The sequence below is a fragment of the Heliangelus exortis genome, chromosome 6 (assembly GCF_036169615.1).
Source record: "Heliangelus exortis chromosome 6, bHelExo1.hap1, whole genome shotgun sequence".
NCBI lineage: Eukaryota > Metazoa > Chordata > Aves > Apodiformes > Trochilidae > Heliangelus > Heliangelus exortis.
In genome coordinates this window covers 19381279-19405147 of record NC_092427.1, presented here as the reverse complement: position 1 = coordinate 19405147, position 23869 = coordinate 19381279, and the positions used below count along the sequence as shown (strand labels likewise).

Below are 23869 nucleotides of genomic sequence, written 5' to 3'. Positions count from 1 at the left end.
TAGAACACTGTCCAAGTAGTGTCTTTTGATTTGTTCTTATTATTATTTTAAGTAATGGTTTCCTTGCCTGTTGATGTATTGCTGGTGCTTTGGTAAAGATTGATGAACTCCACACAAAATATGTTTAATTACCTTAACTTCTGAAAAAATGATCTGGAGCTTTGGTTTTGCTTCTGACTGACAGGTAACTGGAGTAAGGTCTGACCTCTAGCTTTAGGGAGACAAATAATTATATCAATGTGCAAGAACAGGAATTGCAGTTGATCATCAAGCAATCAGGAAATAAATCTGTGTACAAACAAATGCTGTCAGATATGCAACACAAAGAAATAAAATGCATTTTTGTTAACCTTTTTCTGTCATGCTAATTTGAGAGTTAGCAGGCATAACATTTTCAAATTCTAATGTGATACTGCAAATGACACATTGCCATTTAATACTCTGAATCATTTGCAGCAATAAATGTTGTCCTTTCTAGTAATCTCATTTTGATTTTTATATTTGGCTTGTTTAATACTAAAAGGATAGCACACTAATTTATCTTTCTCCTCAAAGTCCAGATCTTGTCCTTAGACATAATTAACTCATACATGAAGGCAAATACATTTGGCTATATATACACAGTCACATAAAGGTATAAAATGTCATTGTTTGTAGTCACATCCCTTCCAAATGCAATGAGAATATAAAAAAACCCACAACTACTACTTGTGTTACTAGCCCTTCAGTACATTCTTAAAGATAAACAACAAACATCACTAGTTCTTAGAACTATAAACTTATGCTCCAATTACAATAAAAGCTACTCTCATAAAAATTAAGAACAAATGCACACAAACATTTTGAACAGTTTCAAGAATACTAAGTAGTTCCACCAGATTTCTCTTGCAATGCCAGAACATCTTGCTTTGCCTTTTTCCAGTGGCTAGCACTGCAGTTTAACTTTTCTAGGTTGATCAGCTGTGTAAGATAAAAACTTTCATGTTCCATGATTACCTTAATGAAAAACTTGCAGCATCCACATGATTTGCTAACTTCTTGCTTCTTCTGTATGAGTATTTCCTTTGCATTATGAGGGAAACTTGGCTAAACTGTTAAATACATGCCGTTCCATTTCCTCAGCAAGAAAGTGCAAAACAAGCCATACAGTGGTTGGGTACAGACTTATGGCAATCAATTACTTCAATATTTATATAAATTGTAAAACCTCATGCATATTATTACACACTTAATCAGAGTTGCTTGGCAACTTGTTCCCTCAACCTTTAATAAGTATGTCAGTCCTCATATTGGACACTGATACATCTCTAAATTTACTTCAGAGTGGAAAACTAAAATCAGATTCTGAAACACTGAGATTAACGTTATTGAAATTAAAAAAAAAGCAACGTTCTTCTATCACATGTTTAATTGCCCCCCTGTGAAAAGGCACTCCCACAGAAAGGAACAGCAAGCTACTAGATGGGTTTGTATTTTGAGGATATTTTGTGTAAGAGGAAAAAAAAAATCTAGCAGGTAATCAGTCATCATTTCTCTCCACAGCAACAACTCTGATAAACATTTATGTGAAAAATTTTTTTCCGTGCATTCTGTGAGTTTACACTTGTTCAAAGGTAAGCAAGAAAACTCCAGGAAAACAAAATCTATTGAAGATTTTGATGAACAGAACTTATTCTTGCCTTCAATCTTTAAGCCCCTGAATATTTGAAAGCAAGGAGAGCTCTTAGGGAAATATGCTATAAAGTTTTGGTATCTTTGTAGTTCTTGTTAGGCACTAGCATTTGATGGTATCAGAAAGAGGATATGGGCTATATAGACATTTTGTCTGTTCCAGTCTGACCAGTGTTGTCTTTTTGGGACATGTTACAGATGAAAGGTGTCCAGAACAAAAACAAAACACAAACCCCAGAATACAGATCACACTGCTTCCTATTCATATAAGTTCTCCATTGCTTGCATTATGAGAGCACACAAAACCTTTCCAGTAATTGGCCAAACTCTCACTGTACCTGGGGTAACAGCAGAATAATACTTGGCATCTCTAATAATTTTTGATCAAGCCTATCTGTATCTCTGCAATACTGTCTCTCTTTTGAGTGGCAAGACCATACATCTCTGCTTCTGCTGTGACTTATTTATGATTTGTCAACACCTTGTTAAGTACACTTCATCTCCTGCTACTTTTCTTTTATGCTCTTATGCCTCGGATGTTTTCGATTTTAAGCAGAAAAAAGCAGATGTTTTGGCACAATGTTAATTTACTCAGATTTCACATTCAGATGGAACCTGTATTGTAAAGATAAGTACAGTATTTCAAGCTAATATTTGCAAGCATTACCCCATTCCAGAGCTAATAACAAATTCCTTCCTCACTTGTATAAGAAAACATTAGTTGTTTATTTCTTTTGAGCAGTAATATAGAAGAGCTGAGCACAAAATTTCCTGATGTTCTCTTAAACTGTTTTTACTATTTGTTTATTTCAAGTCAATTCTGACAGAATGGTTCCTTCTTGCTGTTCACAGAATGGGTTAAATTTTCTGCTACTAGATTACAAATACACCCTGCGACCTTTGAATCTGTTTTAGAGCAGAAGCCCTCTGATTTGGAGCTGGTGTTCTGTGACAGTTTTAATACATTGTATTGCTGACTGTCCTTCTTCAAAGCCTACACTTCACTCCTCAAGAAAACTTAAATGATGTTCCTGTGTGGTAAAGCATATTTCAAACATAGAATCATAGAGTTTTCAGGGTTGGAAGGGACATTTAAGATCATCCAGTTCCACACCTCCCACTGGATCAGGCTTCTCAGAGCCCTGTCCAGCTTGGCCTTAAAAACTCCCAAGGATGGGGTTTCCACCACCTCTCTGTGCAAACTGTGCCAGTGTCTCACCACCCTCATGGTGAAGAACTTCTTCCTAAATTGCAATCTAAATCTCCCCTCCTCTAGTTTGAATCCATTCCCCCTGGTCCTATCACTACCTGACAGCCTAAAAAATCCCTCCCCAGCTTTCTTGTAGCCCCCTTACTTCCAACCCTTGCCATTGTCTTCTGTTACTTCAGGAATGGGGCTGGAGGCCTTGCCAGTGAGGACTGAGGTAAAGAAGTCATTGAGAACCTCAGCCTTCTCCATATCCCTTGTCACTAGTTCACCTATTTCCTTTCTGAGGGGGCCCAGATCTTCCCTAGTCTTCCTTTTCCTGTTAATACACCTACAGAAATATTTCCTATTCCCACGCTACCTTCTAGTTCATTCAGTTTGATCTAAAACAGCTACCTTGAGTAAGAACTAATATTGTTATTACCTTAAACCATGACTATTAAATTTCAATCACTAGGTTTTTGTGTAGTCTGATTACACACTTAGACTGCAATTAATTTATATGAAGGCAATTAATTTATATGAAGGTACTAAGAAATTCTATTTTAAGAACACTACCATATCAAAGATAACAAATACATGAAAGGTCGAACTGCAAAAGCATATTTCAGTACTGGTTGTTCTAGTATTATTAGTCCTTTCATTTTTTATTGATGCTATTTACTCAAGCAGTCATTCCCAATTTCCATTTTCTAAAAATCACTCACAAAACGCTGCTAATGCAAATTACAGTGCAAGCAAAGACTCTTCATCCATTTTAAGTGTAACTCATGATTAAACCAGAGGAATTGCATCCTCGGGCTTCTTCAGCTCTAAAAACTCCCTTTCAATTCCTTAAAATTAAGAAGCAGCTTCCCTTCCTTCAGATTGGATCACACTGTAACAAGACAGGAGGAAAGAGGTGGAGATTTAATGCCAATTCATGGAGGTCTGAAAGGAGGAACAGTTGTAGAAGCATTTATTGCCACTAAGGATTGAGGCACTGAAATGAGCAGGACTACCTGCCAGGTAAGTAACTGCTCAAAAAAACCTCAAGCGCAGAGTCAGCTCCATATTTAATAATTTTACTGCTTCTTTTACAACTAGGGGAGTAGAAAAGATTCTTTCATGTTCAGTTTAAATGAAGGACTGAACATACAAAAGGGTGTTAGAAACTAGCCAAGACCTCCACAAAAAACTGAACCAAACTAAAAAACTCCCAAAGCAACAAATAAAAACAACTCAATAAAACATGGCAAAAGGATTGTGTTGATTTGCATATGGGTTTCTTCTCATAAAACACAAGTTAATTAAACATGTTATTTTGTCTTGAAGCAACCAAACACATATCCACATCTCACCACTAATAACATTTACTACCTACATGTACTTTCTCTGTTGTTTTGGCATCTTGCAGTGAGAAGGAACATTGCATAAAAGACAGGTGAGCTATCACAGACACATCACTGTGCTGACTGGATAGTGCTCAGGCCAGAATTTTAAAAGACTGCTTGAGGGCTCTTCCACCAAGGGGAAGAAAGGTAGAAAACTACAAGGGAAACCAGGTAAGCAAAGAGTCTATGTATAGATTGGATTTCATAAAAAAGCAGAAAATGTTCTCAGAAAATCTTTAAGATTTCTGCTTCAGTCCTGTGTCTCACAGGCACATGATCCCACATTTTATATACAATAGCTAAGATACTAAACCTTTTTACACTGTCACTCTATTGTTCCAAGTCCAGAGGTTTAGGTCTAGCACTAAAGCAGATGTGGTACAGCAAGATCTTTCTAGTTTGCTAAATTAAGAAACATTTTTATTTGTTTACACATATGGTAATCCTTTATCTGCTACATACTAAATAAAACACATTAGTTATTTGCATTTTCCTGACTGATTTTCTGAAAAGGTTCATGAAATTTTAAGGAAAGTTGTGAAAGCAAAGACTATGTATTAAAATTCTATTTTAAAAATGACCTTAAAAGAGTATTATTAACATTTTAATGTGCTTAGGCTTGGAGAATGCCACAGCAGAGGTGTCCATTGTTATTATTTCTCTCTATGTACTCATTGCAGTAGATGATCACTTTATGTCCCAATTGTGACAATTTTATTTACAAAACTCCAGCTTCCTTCTTTCAGAAAAGAGCTAAAAATATTTTCTTCCACATTTACAGCAATTATCCCTCTTTCTTATTCAACACACACACAGTTCAATATCTGCTTGGACATTGGCACCAAACTGCCTTTCATGAAACACTTTGTAAAATATTAAGTTTTAAAAAACAATACTTATGAAATATTTTAAGAAACATGAATTCTCTCAGTGTTTCAGAGACAAGAAAGGATGAAACAGAAGGATGAAAATCAATTAAGGTTCCCATTTTGAGTTCCTAAGATTCCTCTCCCCTCCACTGCCTCTTCTGAATACTTACCAACTATTTATAGGGCTCACAGCACTGTTGCCACATTCAGCACTTCTGCAAATCAGCACACATGCAGGTCAGGCACCCAAAAGGTGAAGAACAGACCATGTCACTGCATGTGGTTTAGAAACACCTCCCACCTCCATCAGTTCTGAGGTACAGGCAAAGATTCCAAATAATTCAAGAAGAATTTAATGGATGCATAAGAGAAAAAAAACATCTCTTTTTCTCTGAGATAATCTACACTGCTAACAAAGTCCTCCAACCAGAACATACGAAACAGCCACACATATTTTAACAATAAATTAGTCTAGGGTCAGGCCTTTTGCAACAGCCTTCACTACCCTTTAGCAGATCCTTCTTGTGCTCTGACAGTAAAATCTTTGGGAAGAATTTGGCTTTGATTATGTACATCTCACTCCATCAGCATCCAGTTAAAGGGTCTGAGTTGCCTTTGCAAACAAACTCACAGCTACCATTTCCTACTTCACACACTTTAAACCTTCAAAACTGCATTCTTTTAACAGAGTTTATACATACTGTTTCCTAGATTTGGATTTTTTTTTCTTTTTTTCTTTTTTTTTTTTTTTTTCACATTGCTTGGTTTTGTTTGTTTTAAAATAAAGCAGTTTTCTTCACTGAAATGCTGGCTGCCACCCTTGTGGTTTCTGGATCAGCTGTCCTGGAGCAGCACAAGCCTAGCCTGTCCCTGTCCCTCTCTCTCAGCTCTGTCACTCTCTCCCACACTGTATCTTTTCACCTAGCCACAAGCTAAATATCCCTTTTCCCACCATCCCCACTATCCTTTCCTAGCTTCAGCACCCTCCTTGGCCCATGCCCCCACTCACTAGCTTGCTGTCTTCCCAGCCTCTAGCCGTATATTCTTACCTTTTCCTCTCTTAAATAAAAACAAATATCAGAGTTATTTTAGGAGACAGTAAAAGAACAACCTCTGTCAAAAAAAAGCAAATAAAACCCACACTTCAATTGACACTTGAATAGAAAGTTTTACTTGAAGCAGCTCCAATTTCACAGAATCTGTAATGGGATGTGTCATGCATGACACTTAAAGAGGTGATAACACAGTGACTACTGCACACTGCACTCATACTTTATACACAAAAAGAGGAAGGAAAAAAACAAAGCAAGCTATGAGTAAAAAACTGAATATTTTTCCTGAGCCTTGGTGGTTTACCTTAATTTTTTTTCAAGATGGCAGAAAAAGAGTAGAGTGTAGGATATAATTTGTCTCCTGTACATCTAGTTTTGTTTTGCTTTTTTTTTAAATTGCTATTTTAACGTAAATTAAGGCTAAGGATTTTTCTTTGTAGCTAATTTGTGATGTACATTACAATAATAAGAAGTGAGCTATTTGATGTAATGGCTGACAAAATTTAGTCCTGAATGTAATGCTTATTCTTTTTTGTATCTTTAAAATTAAAACCAATGTGTTATTTTTCAGAAAAGAATTACATTCGAGAAGCTCTGATTGAACAATTTTGTCATTTTGTTTTCAGAATTAAGGATTTAAGCAGATTATAAAGCAATGAAAAAAATAATAGATGCATCTACATAACTACACTACATTTGAATTCCCCTCTATAACACCTCTGTTTGTCAACCGCGGTATTACAACTGGCAAACAAGAAAACCAGCCTCATTTTTTGAACACAGGAATTTATGCCAGCTGGAGATAGTAGCAAAAATTGTAATTGCATGAAAAACCCAAACAAATCAATTCCACATCTGTTCTGCTCCTTCTTCACAGGGAGGCTTAAAAACTGCCATAACAACAAGTTAACCGAGGCTTTTCTTTGCAACCTTTTTAAGTCCATTCACCCTTCAGTAAGGGATGCAAACTTCTACTGCCAAGTTCTAGCTCTGATCTGCTCATCCCTCCATTTGCTAGATCCTGACCATTGCACTAGAAGGGAAATTATGTTTTAAGCTTGTAGGGTGGCGAGTCAAGGTCTTGTTCCTATATGGCACTAAGAAAACTATCATTCTGAAACTGGGGACACTGTAGAATTAGGATCTGCCTCTCCACCATGAATTCATTGCTTTGTCTGCTATTCACACTAGACACAAGTTCTCCCTCCTGCTCCATTGGGAGTAAGCAGGGAAGGAATAGAACTGGAGAAGGAGATGGTCCTCCAGAAAAAAACCCAACCAGTGCTGCTGTGGAAGCAACTGTCCTCAGACCCTGACTATGACCAGCTTGCTCTCCTGGCCACAGAGGGACAGAGTAGAAGCAGAAGGATTTGCACAAACTAGTACAGAATGGTCAAAAGAACTCAATGAAATAAAGATTATGTAGGTCTAACTGCACTAAGTCCATTAGTATCCTTGAAAGGCTAGAGGTGAAATTTTCAGGTCACAGATTTGCTCCCCTCCCAGACAGATAGCCAAGGCTTTTCAATTTAAAGAGCCAATTTGAAGGGAAGGATTAAAGAAAGGTTTTTTACAACAGAAGTTGAAGAACTAAAGGGGCAGGAATCAGATACGGAATAGCCTTAGTATAGGTGACTAGACCCCAGACTATTCCCAGACTAGTTTGGGAAAAAAAATACACCAGCATTTATGTTTTTTTAAAAAAACAAAACGTACGTAAATAAGCTTGATGTCATGTCAGTAGGGATCTCCTGTGTACTCATAGAGTTAAGATATCATTATGCCTATCATTTGTAGACAAAAATTAAATGCTTGGAAACCACATCAACCCATGCAAGACTAAGTTAGGGTCAATGAGAAATCTATCAAGACATTAGGCAGAAAAAAAAGGGTAAACACTAGAGAAGGCAATATTTTTAAAAAGGGCAGCATGGTGCCATTGCCTGAGGTAGGAGGAAAATACCTGCTGGTAGTCAGTGGTAACTGAGGGAGGTGCTTACTACTCTTCTATGAAATGCTTTCCATTTGGGTTGCCACTGGGTACCTTTGGAGTGTTGTTTAGGTAACTAAGTAGCACTGCTGTATTGAAAGACTCACTGAAAATAATGCTGTTCCACATGACATACAAATAGAAATGCGATTCTTTTCTTCAGAGTTAATTTCTGAACCATACTGCTCTGCACAGCTTTTATTATGCAAAAATGTGCATTAACAAAGAGCTCCAGCAACCCATTTTATGCAATAAACTCTTAGATCAAATGTTACAGAAGGCAAACACTGTATAAAATACTGTTCCAGAAGTGAGCTGAACTAAAAATTCTGATTTCTGGTAGCTACCTTCAAAATTCTTCTTACTGACAAGGCAACACAATGGAAATTAAAAAAAAAAAATGGAGAAGAATCATTCAAAGTGGAGAATTATAAATCGCTTCCCTGTCTATATTCAAGTCTCAGAAGGTAATGTAAATAGAAAATACACAATATTACAGAATTATAAAACACCACAAAACCAAAACCAAACAAAACCCTCAAACAGAACAATGAGTTAAATCTTCTGTGGGGCTATATAATCTTTAACTTTCAGCCAACTAGTTTAAAAAAGGTAAGTGTGCCCTTCCCCTTTTCAGTCAGTAGCTCATTTACTTCAGTGCTCTGCTTCCTGTGTCTCATACTTCATAGTCCAAAATGTAAGTTCAATGTATTTGGAAAGTTTTCCAAACTCATTAATTCCTTGGCACTAGTGACTTCAGGATAGTCACTGCCAGCACTGAATACATCCAGCAAAACTCTAGCTCCAGGAGGGAAAGGATCATTAGATGAGGGACACAGCAGTGGCTATTGGACTCTTTGGTCACAAGCAACTAAAAGAACCACAGTAGCCACTAATACTGACCATAGCCAACTCTTCAGTATGCTGAAGGTCTTTCCTGAACACCTACAGATCATTCAACACAATGTTTGAAAAATGAAAAAATACTGCTTGAAAGAATACTAAAACCAATAGAAAGTGAAAAGACTGACAGGAAGGCTGTGAATCCAGTTCTATCTGCAGAAGGTGGTGAATATTACCCAGGGTTGTTAGAATCACATTGGAACTTTTTCCCCTGACACAAGAAGCAGTTCTGAAGCAACTCAATTCACTTTTTGTAATGGACACGGTCTGGCTGTCCACAGCTTAAGGGATGATGACTGACAAGCCCTACAAGAACCTAGAAATGCAGAAGCCCTGCTGGATCCCCTTGCTTTTTTCAGATTTCTTCTCATTTCCATGAAGGAACCCAGGTTAGTATCTACCAGCCACACATGCTTTCAGGAGTCAACAGAATGGCTTTGATTTAAAGATCAATATACAGCAAGAGATTCTCAGGATTTTACACATTAAACTAGTTTTGTTGGCTGCTGTGCCTTACTTTGAAACTCCACAATTTTAACGAAAAGCACACTAAATTATTTACATTTTTCAAATTACAAACTTACTGTTTCTTATTCTTCTATTAGGGCTAATGAATGGCAGCTTTCTTGTTTAACATTTTGCTATGCTCAGTCACTTCAAATTTAGTAGTGTTTCTTACCTGGAATTATATTTCTGGATCCAGAGATGTCAGAATCTCAAGACCTAGTAACCAATTCTGCAGAACTGCAGTATTTATTATCCTGTGTGAAATTCTGCACTGAAACAATTACACTACTTCTGCTTTCACAGAAAGCTTTATTTCTGCCTTATATAACACTCCTCATATAGACACATCCACCAGATTTACAAGCTCTCCTACCCTCATGTCAGAGACAAGCTGGGACATGAGAAAGCAGAAAGCTCCAGCTCAAAGAACAATCTTTCAGCAAGACATGACATACAACAGACCCAGTCACAGGCAGGAGTATCACCAGGAGTGAATTCATGCCCCAAACAGCCTGTAACTGCTAAGTCATGGCAGCACCACACCATTTACTAGGGAGAGTATTTCAATTTGCAACAGATAAGAGACTTCTGCAGGAATCTTGCCAGTTTGCTTCAGCCCACTGCAAACTGGCACAGACAATGCAGTGACCACAGAAAGGGGAGCACTTATTTCAAGTATTAGCAGACTTTGCAGTAAGTGGATGCATTCATTATAATTATTAAAAGTCTGCACTTTGTTTCATTCTATACTACTTAAACCTTCTGTGGTTCTTGATACTCTCTTGACTTGATTCACCCAATTCATCAGAAAACAATACTCAGCAGTACTGACCAGAGGGAGCAATAACAACTATGAAGTGTGAAGCAACTCCCACCATCAAACCCCTCCCACCCCAAGCCTCAATTAGTATTAACAGTATGCCCAGAATCACTTCAGGAAATTAAAGGGGAAAGAAAAAAAAAGAGGCAGAAGAAATATGAATGTTCTAGTATCTTGGCTGGAAAAAAATTATTGTGTGCTGGATTATTTTTTTTACTTCCTAGTCATTCCTCCTGCATCTGTATCATAAGAAAGCTGTAATATTGGCTAAGTGCTGAGCATAAAATTTCCAAGGCTACATTAAAAAAGTTCCTGCCCCTTTCTCTGCTCCTGGAGTGACAAATATTCTCCAAGAAAAAAAAAAAAGGCAGTTGGTTTGCAGTCCCTGGATGCCAACAATTTATGTGTAAGTCCCACACTGCTAAAGGTACGATGGAAAAGAAGTAAATCTCTCACCTCTATTGTTTATTTTTGAAGACTGCATTTTGGATATCTGCCAGACAAAGCCTTCTCATCTGAGAAAAGCCCATTGCTACTGCCATGCAGAGTTTCCACTCCAAATTTACCCAGACATAAAAATGAGGCATTCCTGATGCCCAGAATCACTCTCCAGCATCTTGCTCCAATAAACTCAGTGCTGGAGCTTTTGCAGGCATTTCCCTTGCTATGCAGTCACATGAGCCTTCTGTATAGTTCCTATATGCAAGAACTCTTAAGTTTCATTTCACAGGGGTCAAATTAAAATACATATATTTGGTACACTTTTAGGGCACAAGCTTCGATCACAGAGAAGTCCAAGATGTTCAGGACTTTGGGGTAGATGTACACGCACTTTTATTTTTGAAGTGGAAACATGGAAAGGGCTTTCCTGCTGAAACTAGGGTAGTTTTACCACACTTTCATAGTACAGAAAATCCACATTTGCTGGGTGAAACAGAGTGAAATAAAAGCTTCTGCTTAGTTTATGCTTTTCCAGGGTCATTTGTTCTCTGGCTTAGCACCTTTCTGTGATCAGAGGGATTGAAAGAAACCCTACCCCATTCCCTGTGGTTCTTGAGAAACATTGTCCTCTTTTCTGTCTCAGCTGCCTGTTCACTCCATCTGATGCATAAAAAAGCTTTTTCCTGCTTGTCAGACCCAGCTGCTCCCAAAGACTGCTCAATCTTCTCTCCTAAGAGAGCCTTAGGAGACAGTCCTAAGGTTCTGTCTCCTTAGGACAGAACCAACCCAGAGTACAGAAGCCCAAATAAAGCTAAAAGACATCCATAGCCCTTTAACAGCAAGTAACATCACACACTCATAACACATAAAGCCAAGTTTCACTGGCCATTGAACAAACCTCTCAGAAACTCACGCTCAGTTTATTCTTCAGAACAAGAAACAGAAACTCAAACTTCCTCCCCCACTTCTTTTCTTTCAGCACAGACATCTCTAAAGATCTGCAAATTTTCTTTCATTCATGCTTTCTGCCTCAGATGTGTCTCTCTGCCTCCTCTACTCCAGTCAGCTTCCTTCAGCTGAGGCTGACCCCAGGATCAAAACCTGCCAGTTACAAAATCATTCTTCTCTTCTCCTGAACTTCTTTTTTCTTGCTCCCTTGGCTAAACCAGAAGAGTACTCTTCTTCTCTGTAGAATTATTCTTTTCTGCCAACCACAGAATTATAAGCATAATCATGACAGCATGGAGAGAAAAGGGGCAGAAACATGTGGCTAGACATTTAGGAATACAAGAGGATCATGGAAAGAATCCTCTTCAAGAGACAGGAAAATATTAAATCAGCTGTGCTATGTTATAAAACCTCAGTTGCAGGCAGATCTTTGAATTTGCATCCATTTTACTAGAATCTCCTATTTTGGGCCTTGGATAGATGAAGAGCTGAGGAAGTTTGCTCTCCATAGCTACCTGACTCTCCCTTCTCTGACTAAAATGCTCAGTGTCCCATTTCCACAGTACATCAAACATCCACTGATGCCAAAGGCATCAAGAGACAGCTAAACTGGAGTCAGAGGTGCCCTTATGGGATGTGTTTTTGTGCTAAAGAATGTCTCCATGGTGAGGTAAAAACTCAGTTCTCAAACACACACCATAGATTCTAAATTTCACACAACAACATGGAGGGAACCAGGTCTGTCCTGCAAGTTTGTTATGGTTCTCAGCTGATCAATTATATTCACTTTACTGACTATAGTTTAAATAAAGACCAGTTGGCACTCGTCTGCCAAATGTTCATGCAACACAGAAAAGGAGGCAGTCACAGAACACAACGAATTCATAAAATCAAAGTGAAGAAGTGATTTAAGAGAAGATTCTTGCAGTTTAAGGATGAGAGCAGGAACGCTCTTCTTTATTTTGCAGAGGTTTATTGCCTTTTTTTATTTCCTGCTCCTGCCACTGCAAAAGTAATTTTATCCACAGCAAGTAAAATAATTTTAAAATATTTTTTTAAAGAAGTTTGGGATTTTAATCCAGTAAGGATATGGTTTGACATGGAAGATAAGATGATTTAAGAGACTGAATGCCACAGTTCTCCTGTCCATCCACTTGCTGAGTTTCCATTCTCCTGGCATGCATGCTTGTCCCTCTCAGACTCGTGGTTCAAGGAGATAAGCCCAGCACTGTTCACTTCTGTTCTTGTTTTAGATTTTGGCTGGTTTAGCTTTCTCAATCATCTCACCAGCTAAGCTGTGGGACTCAAATAATAGTTGTAATGGCAACTGGACAGCTGCACATAAGAGTTATGGTGACTGAGAGTGCCTCTTCTGGCAGCAGCAAGCTTTTAGGTTTTAGGTCAACATCAGAACACGAAACCATCCACTCAAGTGAGGGACTTTATCAACAGATGACTTTCTCAGGACCTAACAAAAAAGAGGTCATGACTATCCTCATTGCACAGCTAATAAAATCTTCAAAACCAAAACAAAACAGCTGAAAATGAACAGTTACAGCTGGTGAATTACTGAGGGCAGAAAAGGACAATGACTGAATCACAGAATCACAGAATGGTTTGGGTTGGAAGGGACCTTAAAGATCCTCAAGATCCAATCCTCCTGCATGGGTCCCACCAGACCAGGTTGCACAAGGCCCCATCCAACACCTCCAAGGAAGGGGCATCAACAACCTCCCCAGGCAACCTATTCCAGTGTCTTACTACCCTCACAGTGAAGAATTTTTTCCTAGTATCTAACCTAAATCTACCCTCCTCAGAGTAAAAATTAAAGCCTTTTTCCCTCCATAGAGGAGAACCACCTAACTAGATTATCCTTGAGAGCTGTTTATCAGCCACACAGGCTCAGCAGAGGAGGGGGACTGTGCAGGCTGCCACCTTGGCATTCATATGAGATTCTGATCAATAAACTATTTTTCAGCCAATTTCAACAATGTAGCAAGTTCTGTTAATTTACAGTAAGTGTTAGAGGCACAACGAATATTCCAGCTCCTCATGCAGAAATATACAGAATTTGATTGGGGAGAAATAGGAAAAAATAGGAAAAAAGAGAGAGACTGCAGTATCAATCCCATTTTTAATAGCTGAATGAAAATTTTGCAGAAAATATTCCCAGCAGTAAAACATCAAAATTAACCCATAGCTTAATGATTAAAAGCTTAAAGAAGCACAGGTGATGGGTATGTGGTGTAACAAAACATCACAGAAAGATACTTTGTTTTTATGTCAGCCAAACTGAAAGGGCACCGAGCACCACACTGGCTGAATTCAGGGAAAATAACGTTGCTCAGCTTCCAGTGCCACCACGTTTTGCTTGCCTCCAGTACCCAACTCAAGATGTATGTACTAGGTTAGGCTACACCAGTATTGCTAAGATACACTGTAGTTTTCAAAGCAAGCAATTCCTCTTCACACTTGCAAGAATGATTGACACAGCTAAGTATTGCACTCTTATTTTCAAACAGAAATTAAATGAACTAAAATCATCCTTTTTCTCTTCTCAAAAACGCAAAGAGAAGTGTCAGGTTCTATATGCCACATGCATATAGAAGTGTTAGATAGTGGCAAGGTCCTGGTTTGAACAGGCACTTCACTTGAAAACACCAGACAGCTCAGCCTTTTTTATATGAGCCTTGCCAACTGTGGATCCAGTTATTATATAATTCCATTTGAACTCAGTAGCCCTTGAAAAGCTCTGCTTTAATGATATGTACAGCAGTGAGAAGGCTGGTTTAATAAAATTATGAGACCTTGCACGAGGAAAGGAGAACACCATTTCCCTACACACCTCTTTGGCATTATTGTGCCAACTAATAATCAAAAGCAAAACAGAAGCCAGATTTGCTAAAGTGGCACTGGTCTCATCCTGAAATAAGTATAGCAGCATCCACTAAGCTTCCTATAGTCCTTCTAACACCACTATCAATTCCCAACAAAATCCTTGATTAAAATAAAGCCTTTTGTGCTACCATAAGCACATATAAATCACTGGATTTTAGTAGGGTTCCCATAGTTCGACCTTTGCATGATATCTCCAGTTAAATAAATGTTCTCCAATCTTGTCTGCACTTCCAAGCCTGAACTCAAATTGCAGCAATTTGACATGCTGTGAATTGTGAATATTGACATATTCACAATTTTACCAGAACAAACTTTAACATGCTGGATTCCGCCTGCACTTGACCCCATTTTGTCACTGAACCAGACACTACTCTGTCCCTGCAAAAAAAAACCCCAACCAAACAAACCCGAAAAACAAAAAAACCCTGAAGTTGTTAAAATCGTGGGTTACATTTATATTTACAAATTTAGCAGTGGCTGAGCACATCTGAGTTTACCGGAATGTAATCATATACATTGTATGTGTTATAACAGCTCCTCTATTCTCAGATACACTTCCTAGAAATGGCTCAGAAGTTAGGATATACCAGGCACAGCTTTCAGAGACAACCCCTTGCCATCTTACAACAGAGGCTCCAAACACAGATGGGAATCATCCTGTGCCATTCAACTTTAAAGCCAAGGGGGAAATTCAATTTACACTTGTATAGATGCAATTTTAGCATCTCCTAGACTTATTTGACTTATCAAAGCAACCATGGCTTTTCAGGAGGCTGGAGAACTTTTCCTGAAGGCAACAATGAAGCTTAATCTGTTGCACTTTCCATATTCTATTCCAGTAAGTCATATAAAAATCAACCAGATAGTCTAACTTTTCAACCACTCCTGTGTCCTAAACCATAATTTCCATACATTTAATCTATAACGAAACTTCAGTATAATTTAATGCAGAATATATCCTGGCATTGAAGGATGCAGAGATAAACCAGACCCTTTAACTTGCCTTATTCCAAACTATCTCTAGTCCCAATCTGAAACTCAGTTGAACCACAACTCAGTTACTTACAGATAGAGCAGCAGAGACTGGAGGTCTACGAGATGTGTTGGCACTCAGACCTCATCCTCACCTTGCAGAATTTAGTTGTATACATAGCACTTTTCAACCTTCCCAGAACATCTCAACCTTCCCAGAACACTGATCATACCCACAGGCTGAACAGTAACTTGGCTACTGCAATGCAAGCAAAATTAACAGGAAGGGGCAGAATTTGACCAGGAGCATCTTTCAAACTATCCCAGTGGGACTTTGGCTTTTGCTACTCTTGCCATACACATCATTAATTCAAACTTAGGTTGGTAACAGCTACCCTTATATTATTCAGTCTTGCTTGTACTAATCCACAGCCCAGGCATATGTTCCTCATACAGCAGCCAGCAGAAAAATAGCATCTTTAGTTTATCTTGTCTCAAAATTGTTGTGAAACGTAACCCCAACCAAAAGCATGGTCCAGTGACATTAAAACGAAAACATTTAAGCTTTTTTGCCCATTTTGCTAATTAGTATGTCAGAGCTCATAAAGTCTCATCAGCTTTTCTACAGCATTGAATCATCTGAAAGAGCTGTCAGCACAGTCCTCAGCAGACAGTCAATACATAGTAAAAGTGTTCTAAGCAGTAAATCAGAACACAAAGAATTGCAGAAAAAATTAAAATAGCTGCAAAGATTTCAGTCCTCAATTCCAGTATTTGATATAATCAACCAAAGACATCATGGTTGTCTTTGAGGGACAGCAGTCTTGCCTTTCTGTATGAAGAGTAACCTCCTACCTGACTCTGAACTGCTTTTCTGGAAAGCTGAGAGTTCATGAGAAACTGAGCTAAGGTCGGCTGATTTTTTTCATCTTTATGAATTTTCAAGGGTCATCTCTGCTTTACAATAGAGGTACCATTTGTCTGCTTCTCAACCTCAGAGTTGGAACGTAATTTAGGCAATGTGGACAGATCACTGCTGAACACATAAGAAGCTTATAGATGATTCAGAGAGGATGCCTTGCACAGACACTTTGAACCCTGGGCTTTTCCAAAAAGGACTGAGTAGGCTGCATGAATACAGCACTCCAGTGCTTTACCAAGGGTATTGTGAAGCATTGCAGGAGTGTTTAGTCTGGCAGGATGAAAAAAAGGTCAGCAAAAAAAAAAAAAATCAGAATTCACAGATGCGTTTCTGTGAGGGTGAAATTCAGAAACAAGTCAGCCATTTTCCCCTAGAACATGCTTACAAGCTCACTCATAATCTATATAAAACAAAACAAAGAAAGCCCCAAAGTGCTGTTTGTGGGTACAATATATAAAAAGACAGAAAGATGGGGCTACAGCTGCAGATCCTTCTAACACCTTGGTCTTCTGCAGAACTGTGATAACACTTTCTGAAATGAATACATGCTACTAACTCCTGCTGCTGCTCTGTAAGATGTAATATGTGAAGGATACAGTAGCTATATCAAAAGCTGAGACTAAATGCTCCAAGAGCCACTGCCCTGGGGGGAACAGAAAGGATATTTCCCTAGAGAGAATTACAGCTGTGAATTTCAGAGAACAAGTCATGTTGAAGGAGAGAAGGTATAATTGCACTGATTGTTAGTAGCTGATAATTAATTCTGTAGAGAAATACATTTAATTTCCCAAAGTCTGGAAGAGGATGGAAACTTTTCAGTCTGTAATGAGGAAATTAATGGTGTTTTGCTCCCAGAACAAGAAGCTGCAATGCATCTCTTAGGATGTTCCTAACAAAGGTACCTATAGGAAGGCAGCACAATGAAGGATGTTAAAACAAATAATCTATGGTGTAACTGAATGCCAGTGAGATGTGTATATGATACATAATTCCAAAAAGCATACAATAAAAAAGGACCAGTGAAAAAGAATGCCATGTTCTTGAACAAATTTTTAAAATATATATTTGAATGAAAAAATGGGAAAATTGAAACTGCTGCCTGATTTCTCTTTATGAAGAATTATGAAATGAAACCTAGAGAAGGGAGAAACATTTATCAATAGAAATTTACTAGTATTTTAAGTGGACAGAACCAAGAAAAATCATTTACACACCAACATTTTCAGAAGTTAGCTAGCTCCTTTTATTCTGAAGAAATAAAAAAGAAACTAGTTGTAGGATCTTTGTATCTATTAATTACGTGATCAGAGGACCACTGGTTTTAGTCTAAGTAAAAAGATCTTGGGTACATGTAAAGGTCTATGAAGAATAAGTAAAGCAAACAACTGAAAAATTTTCAAAGACACAGTTTTCAAGAATCTGGAACAGTGTACAAAAGAAAGATGAAATGTTGCTAGAAGTGAGTTTATAAAGCTTAATGTAACCATTACAACAGACTGCCAAAGTTATGATCTCACCAGATTTTCTTCCAATATTCCTTGATAGTGGTGAATTCTACTGATCTTTCAAGGCCTGCATGATGTTGCAATGTTTGTAGCAATTTTTCTGCCTAGGAAAAACTCCAGGGCAGCACCCCCAGCTTCTTCAAGCTTTGAAGCTTTCACGTTCCCAAAACAAAGAATTGAAATAATTTTTCCTTCCCAGGAACAATAATATTACAAGACATACGAACAACCGTTTGATTCAGAAAGGGAATACAAGAAGTTCACAGACTTAGGAAAGGTGCCAGAAAATTTTGAAAATAATTTACCTACTAAGGTCAGGAAAAGGTTTTCAGTTAAGGAAAGAGAGAACTAAAGGAGGACAGCTGCACAGAGAAGGAATATGTCGAACAAGCAGGAATAGTAATCTTGTAACTGACTTTCTTTCAAGCTAATTCAGCTTTTTAGTTCTAGGAAAGGAATGGAAAAAGGCAATGTGCAATCAGGCTATGAAGGGGCAGAGAAACGTCAGGGTTTGTTAACATCAGAAGAGTGCTGCATACCTTGAGTTTTCTAGCAAGTTTAAGTCAGGCATATCAGTAGCTTCAGAAAAATTACAAACTTATGTGACGTTTCCTGGAAAATTCTTCTAATACTAGAACTGCCTATTATATAGGACCTGGACACGGTTTGTGGAACTTATTTAGTAAGTAGGTACAGTAATGATGGCACTATGGACAAAACTTTTTTCTTACTACAGCCTGAAAAGGTTAAGGAAAAAAAAATTACTTCTACTGCACAAACACATTGAAAGGAAAAGCTTCGACATTTTTTTCTTTGATCTGTAGAAATTTTTTCAGTGTTATCTTAAAGTTTCCAGCTAATGGAAATGGAATTCAGAGCAAGAAGGAGAAACAAGAAATACTTATATTTTTCAAAATATATATTGGTTAAGCATCCACATTCCACAAGACATGTTGCACTTGCCCATTTTTGAAAGGGTATCTTCTTCAGTTTATAACACCTGTACTGAAAAAAAAAAGTTAGAACTCTTCCTGCAAATGACTCAGCTGCCTGGCAATGAACAACCCCTAATTCATCACTGTACAACTTGGAGTGAGTGCACACAAAGCAAAGCCTTCATTTGCCACTCTTTTAGTCAGCACAGTTTCTGTAAGCTGACTCCATTTACTGCCCACATCAGTTGCTGACTTTCCTCCAAGACAGGAGAACAGCTTACCCGATTTGTGTCTGGCCAACAAACCAACTTTGCTTTCAGCTGCCACTGGAGGAATAAAAGAAAAGACACAAAGATCAGAAGCTTATATAAATTCACAGGCCTTTGAAAAACTGGCAAATTGTTTCAGATCCAGAGCATCCTAAATTAAATTATAACTGTTAAATTATAATTGTTTGTAAAAAAAACACAAAAAGGACTACCAGCAGTCCCAGTGGGTTACAGATCAGGACCTCAGCAATTGCACACTCAAACTGAGTTGTCAGAAGAGTAATTGCATTTGTAAATAACTCATCTTGCCATACAAATCATAGGGCAAAGGAGAGCTGTAACATTTTCAGATCAAAGACTTCGACTGGTAAAGAATCCAGATGTGGAAACCTTTCCATCTGCAAGACATCTCCCTGACTCAGGAGACTCTACAGACAATGAGGCCTCCCAAAACTCCATCTGTTGCAAGGGCTTATGATTCTTTCTATGTTATATTTCATCTGTGCATTGTATCTTTGTAGTATTTCACAACAATGTATAATGATAGATGTTTTAAGTTTGCAGACAGACTAGTGAAGAAGCAATTTGTGAATGTAACAAAAAATGTAATTTGTCTTTAGTAATTGTACTTCAGTTTATTATCATATATCTCAAGAAAATAATTAAAACACATCCTGAAGGGATGAACCAATCACCAGTTCTTAAAATTAATTCTATGCAAAGGAATACTGCTAATGTAATGTTATGGATGATAGAGCACGAACAGGAAATGAATGTTAGGGTTGAAATCTTATCCTTCAACTCTGCCTGCCCGAGCACTCCTTTATATTATGCCTTAGAAGATGATCTCTTTATATGATAAAATAAATTGTCAAGTCATACCAGAAATACTACAAATGGGAACTTACACAGCCTTTTTATGGTGGCCACCATATGCAATGATTCTGGAACATGCTCTTTTTTGCCCAGGAAAAAGCAGTGCAGTAGTTACTAACTTTAAGGAGCTACTGGGAAGTAGCTAACTAAAGTTACTAACTAAAAGTTACTAACTTTTTAGGAGCTACTACTGGTAAAATAACCACAGTAAATGTTTGTTTATATTGCCTCCTCTCTTCATTTGAAGGGAAGCTTTTCCCTAAAAAAACCCCATCACATTCAATACTGGGATTCACAACTGGAATAATAAATTCACAACTGACCATTTTATTTCTTACCCACCTTTTAAATTTGACTGTCATTTGATTATCAGTAAAACTGATAGTGTACAGTTTTGGTGTGGGATGTAATGTTATTAAAGTGAGACTAATACAGTAGGTAGCATTATGGAGAGATGCTGAAAACAAAACAGTAATGAGTGCAATCAAAATTCAAAGCAGTTGTGTAATGCTTGTCCTTTAACCTGTCTTCCAGGTTTTTCAGTCCCTGGAAATAAGAACTATTTATGTCCTTGATATGCAGTTTGCTCATACAACACAAAATGACTGAACAAAGTTTTGCTTTAAGGATAGCTCAAACTCCTTTTCTTCCTCCCTGCCCTCAAATTTAGCTCTAAGCAGAACAACCATGAAAAATTTTAGCCCCAAAGGTTAGTGTTTTGGCAAGTAATTATTGTGTGAAAACAAGAGATTATGGTTGCCTGAAACTAAGTTTTGTGTTATTAAAAGGGAAAAGGGATAAACACGTTTAACTTAATCATACTTTTCACATACACTTTACATCTTTCATTAGACTAAATAGGAGTGGCACAGACAAGTCCACTGGACAAGAATCCCTTTCCTCCTGTTGTTTCCTCTGTTAAAAAGGACAGAAAAGAAGGAAAAGGCTAACAGGAGATAAAACACTTTGTATGCCCAAGTTGAAAACTTTGGATCAGAAAATTTAATTTAGAAGGTATGTAAGGTATCCTGTTCCACAAAAGAGCACCTGAAAACAATACTCTGCATGACATGAAAAATTCATGCATTAATTTACGACAAAAACAGTATTTCTCTGGCTACCTTCCCTGTCTTTTGAAAAAAACAAGAGCTACATGGAATTTTCTTCTTTAAGATTCTACCAATATTTAACTATTTTTGTAGAAAGGCACCTGACAGATTTTAAACAGGGAAAAAATATTGTATATTCCTGAAATTCAAGTTAAAAAAAATATTATATTACAACATCAAAAAGTAATTACATTGCACCTAACAATTAAAATTTTCAGCTCAATAGGATCATGCTTGGGAACGTGCAGTGTAAGACTGGAATGTATCAGGAAATTATTTGTAAGAAAATTACAACTGTGACCAGATTTTGAGGATTAAGAATGCCATATATTCTTGAATTGGAATTGTTAATCATAAAATAAAAACATTTAAAAAATAAAACCATCTTATTTACAGAATGTAAACACAAATAAAAATCAGGGAAGGATCAATGCAAGGGAGTAAATATATTCACAAACAAAGAGAAACTTCTCCTTGTAAATCAAGCAAGTACTTCATATTTTGAAATGCTCCTGGAACTTCAGGAGATGTTCGTTCAAGAAGTTATATAGGTCTTTTAAACTAACTTCTGTAACTTAGGAATCAGATTTTCACCACTGAAGATAGGTATTCATTGGTAGAACTCAAAGTCTGCTGAATAAAAGTGACAGAAGTTCTACAGCTATTTGAGAAAAGCACAGACATCCAGGGGACTTAAAAAACTAGAGATGATGGAAGATGTAATACTACTAAACCAAACAAATCTTACCAGCTGACAACAAAAAAAAACCCTACTTTAAAAAAAACCAAACACACAAAAAAGCCTCGAACCCAACAACCCTAAGCAGCAACTACAATAAACAGTAAAAAATCCAGCTCTCTATGCCCAGTGCCATGAATAATCAGATGTATTGGGATCTCCTATGGTAACATTCTGGAGTGCTATTTTACTTTCAGAAAATAAGTAGCAATGTTCAGCAACAGTAAAAGCACCCAACAATGCCCTTACACATAATCTTTTCATTGCCATTTCTGTGCCATACTCAAGATAACCAAGGCAGCATTTTATTTGAATTGTGTAATTTTCAATGGTTTAGTACATAGTGAGCTTCCTGCATTACCTCAAAGTTTGCATCAAAATACAGTCCAGGCCCACCTAAAGGTCAGTAAACTACTTCCCATCTAGGATTTAGAGAGGCACAGATCAATGCTGCTTCCCAGTGTCATTTACCAATATCCTTTTTTTTTTTTTTCCCCCCCCAAACAAGGAGTTACTACTATTCTCAAGATAAAGGGTGAGAGCTACTTAAGATCTTCTAAACACATGAAAATTTATTTGTATTTCTGCTGGACAAACTGACATGCAGTTTGGAAGATAAGCTGCAGTACTGCACGCAGAAAAGCAACCAAGAATTAAAATTACAATTAATGAAATTAAAAATAAGAGACCGAAAAATCAAGTATTTCCTAGAAAACCATTTTCCTGATACCTTCCTTAGTCTACAGGAAGTGAAATATAAAATTTCTTATTATACATCCATTACCTAACAAGAGCTTAAAACAAACCACATATGCAAATAGTGCTTCCGCGCTTTATAGAATTAATCTCTTTCTACAGTAAAAACCCATGAAGATAAAGCAAAGCTACAGATTAGTCACTGTTTTTTTTCTGAAGGACTGCATCTTTAACCAGCCCTTTCATCATGATGAAGGCACTGCACCATCAATTAATTTTAGTCACTGATAGTGCTCATGACATAATTCTCCTGCCATTTTTATTTTCCTGGTGAAGCTTTTCCCCATCTAGGAGTGGCATAAATCACTCAGAGAAATGATGTTAAACATTGGCTCGCAACCACCACTTAGAAAATGCTGCTGGCCATTCCAGGTTTGCCCTGTGGTACAGCACTGCATACTAAGACCAGAGACATTATATTTCACACTACAGAAACAATAAAATATGCATAATAAGAAGGGGTAGATTATACTTAATAGTTAAAAAAGATAAACCTTTTCCAAAATGGCATCTAGCACATTGGTGATGTCCTGTTCAGCATACTCAAAACAGGAACAAATCACAACCAAGATTCTGGATTCTATTTCTCACTTGTACAAGGTTTTCCCTAATTAGATTTTTCAGAACAATTTTGTTAGAATGGATTTAATACTTCAATTCAATTGTATTCAGAGAAGGTCCCCAAGGGATATATCTGTGTCAGTGCATGGGAATGAAAATGCATAAGCTTGCATTCACTATCACTACTATTTGTTGAAGAACCAAAAGTACAGTTAATGCTGTTCACTGGACACATTTACCTTTAAATGGAAGGCTTCCTCTTGGCAGAAAATAAAATTGTTTTACAATTTCACAGCCAGTGTGATATAAATTTCTTCACTATCTCCTAGTGGCACAACAACTAACTCATTCTTGAAGGTTACACTGCTAATTGAGGTCATCATGGGTTCTTTTCCACTTTGGTTGTCTTCCCTAATACTTTCCCACATCTGTTCCAGCTACAACTGATCCAACTCCCCTGCTGCACAGCTCTCATGTGTCATTAACAATTCTTCAAAACTCCTAGGGTTAAACCACAAATTTCTAATCTAATCTGTCATTCACTGG

The 23869-nt window shown here is 37.5% G+C and overlaps 1 protein-coding gene across 5 annotated transcripts in view; it reads right to left on the bottom strand.

The window, feature by feature from the left end:
- Positions 1-23869, bottom strand: part of PARD3B (par-3 family cell polarity regulator beta) — a 375207-nt gene that overhangs the window by 147169 nt on the left and 204169 nt on the right. For 3 of the 5 annotated variants that reach the window (XM_071747007.1, XM_071747010.1, XM_071747012.1), the window contains one exon: positions 19295-19339. The exons of the other annotated variants lie outside the window; for them this stretch is intronic. In XM_071747007.1, the coding sequence (XP_071603108.1) occupies positions 19295-19339 (45 nt within the window). The remainder of the gene's footprint in view (positions 1-19294; positions 19340-23869) is intronic. 5 annotated transcript variants of the gene reach the window in all.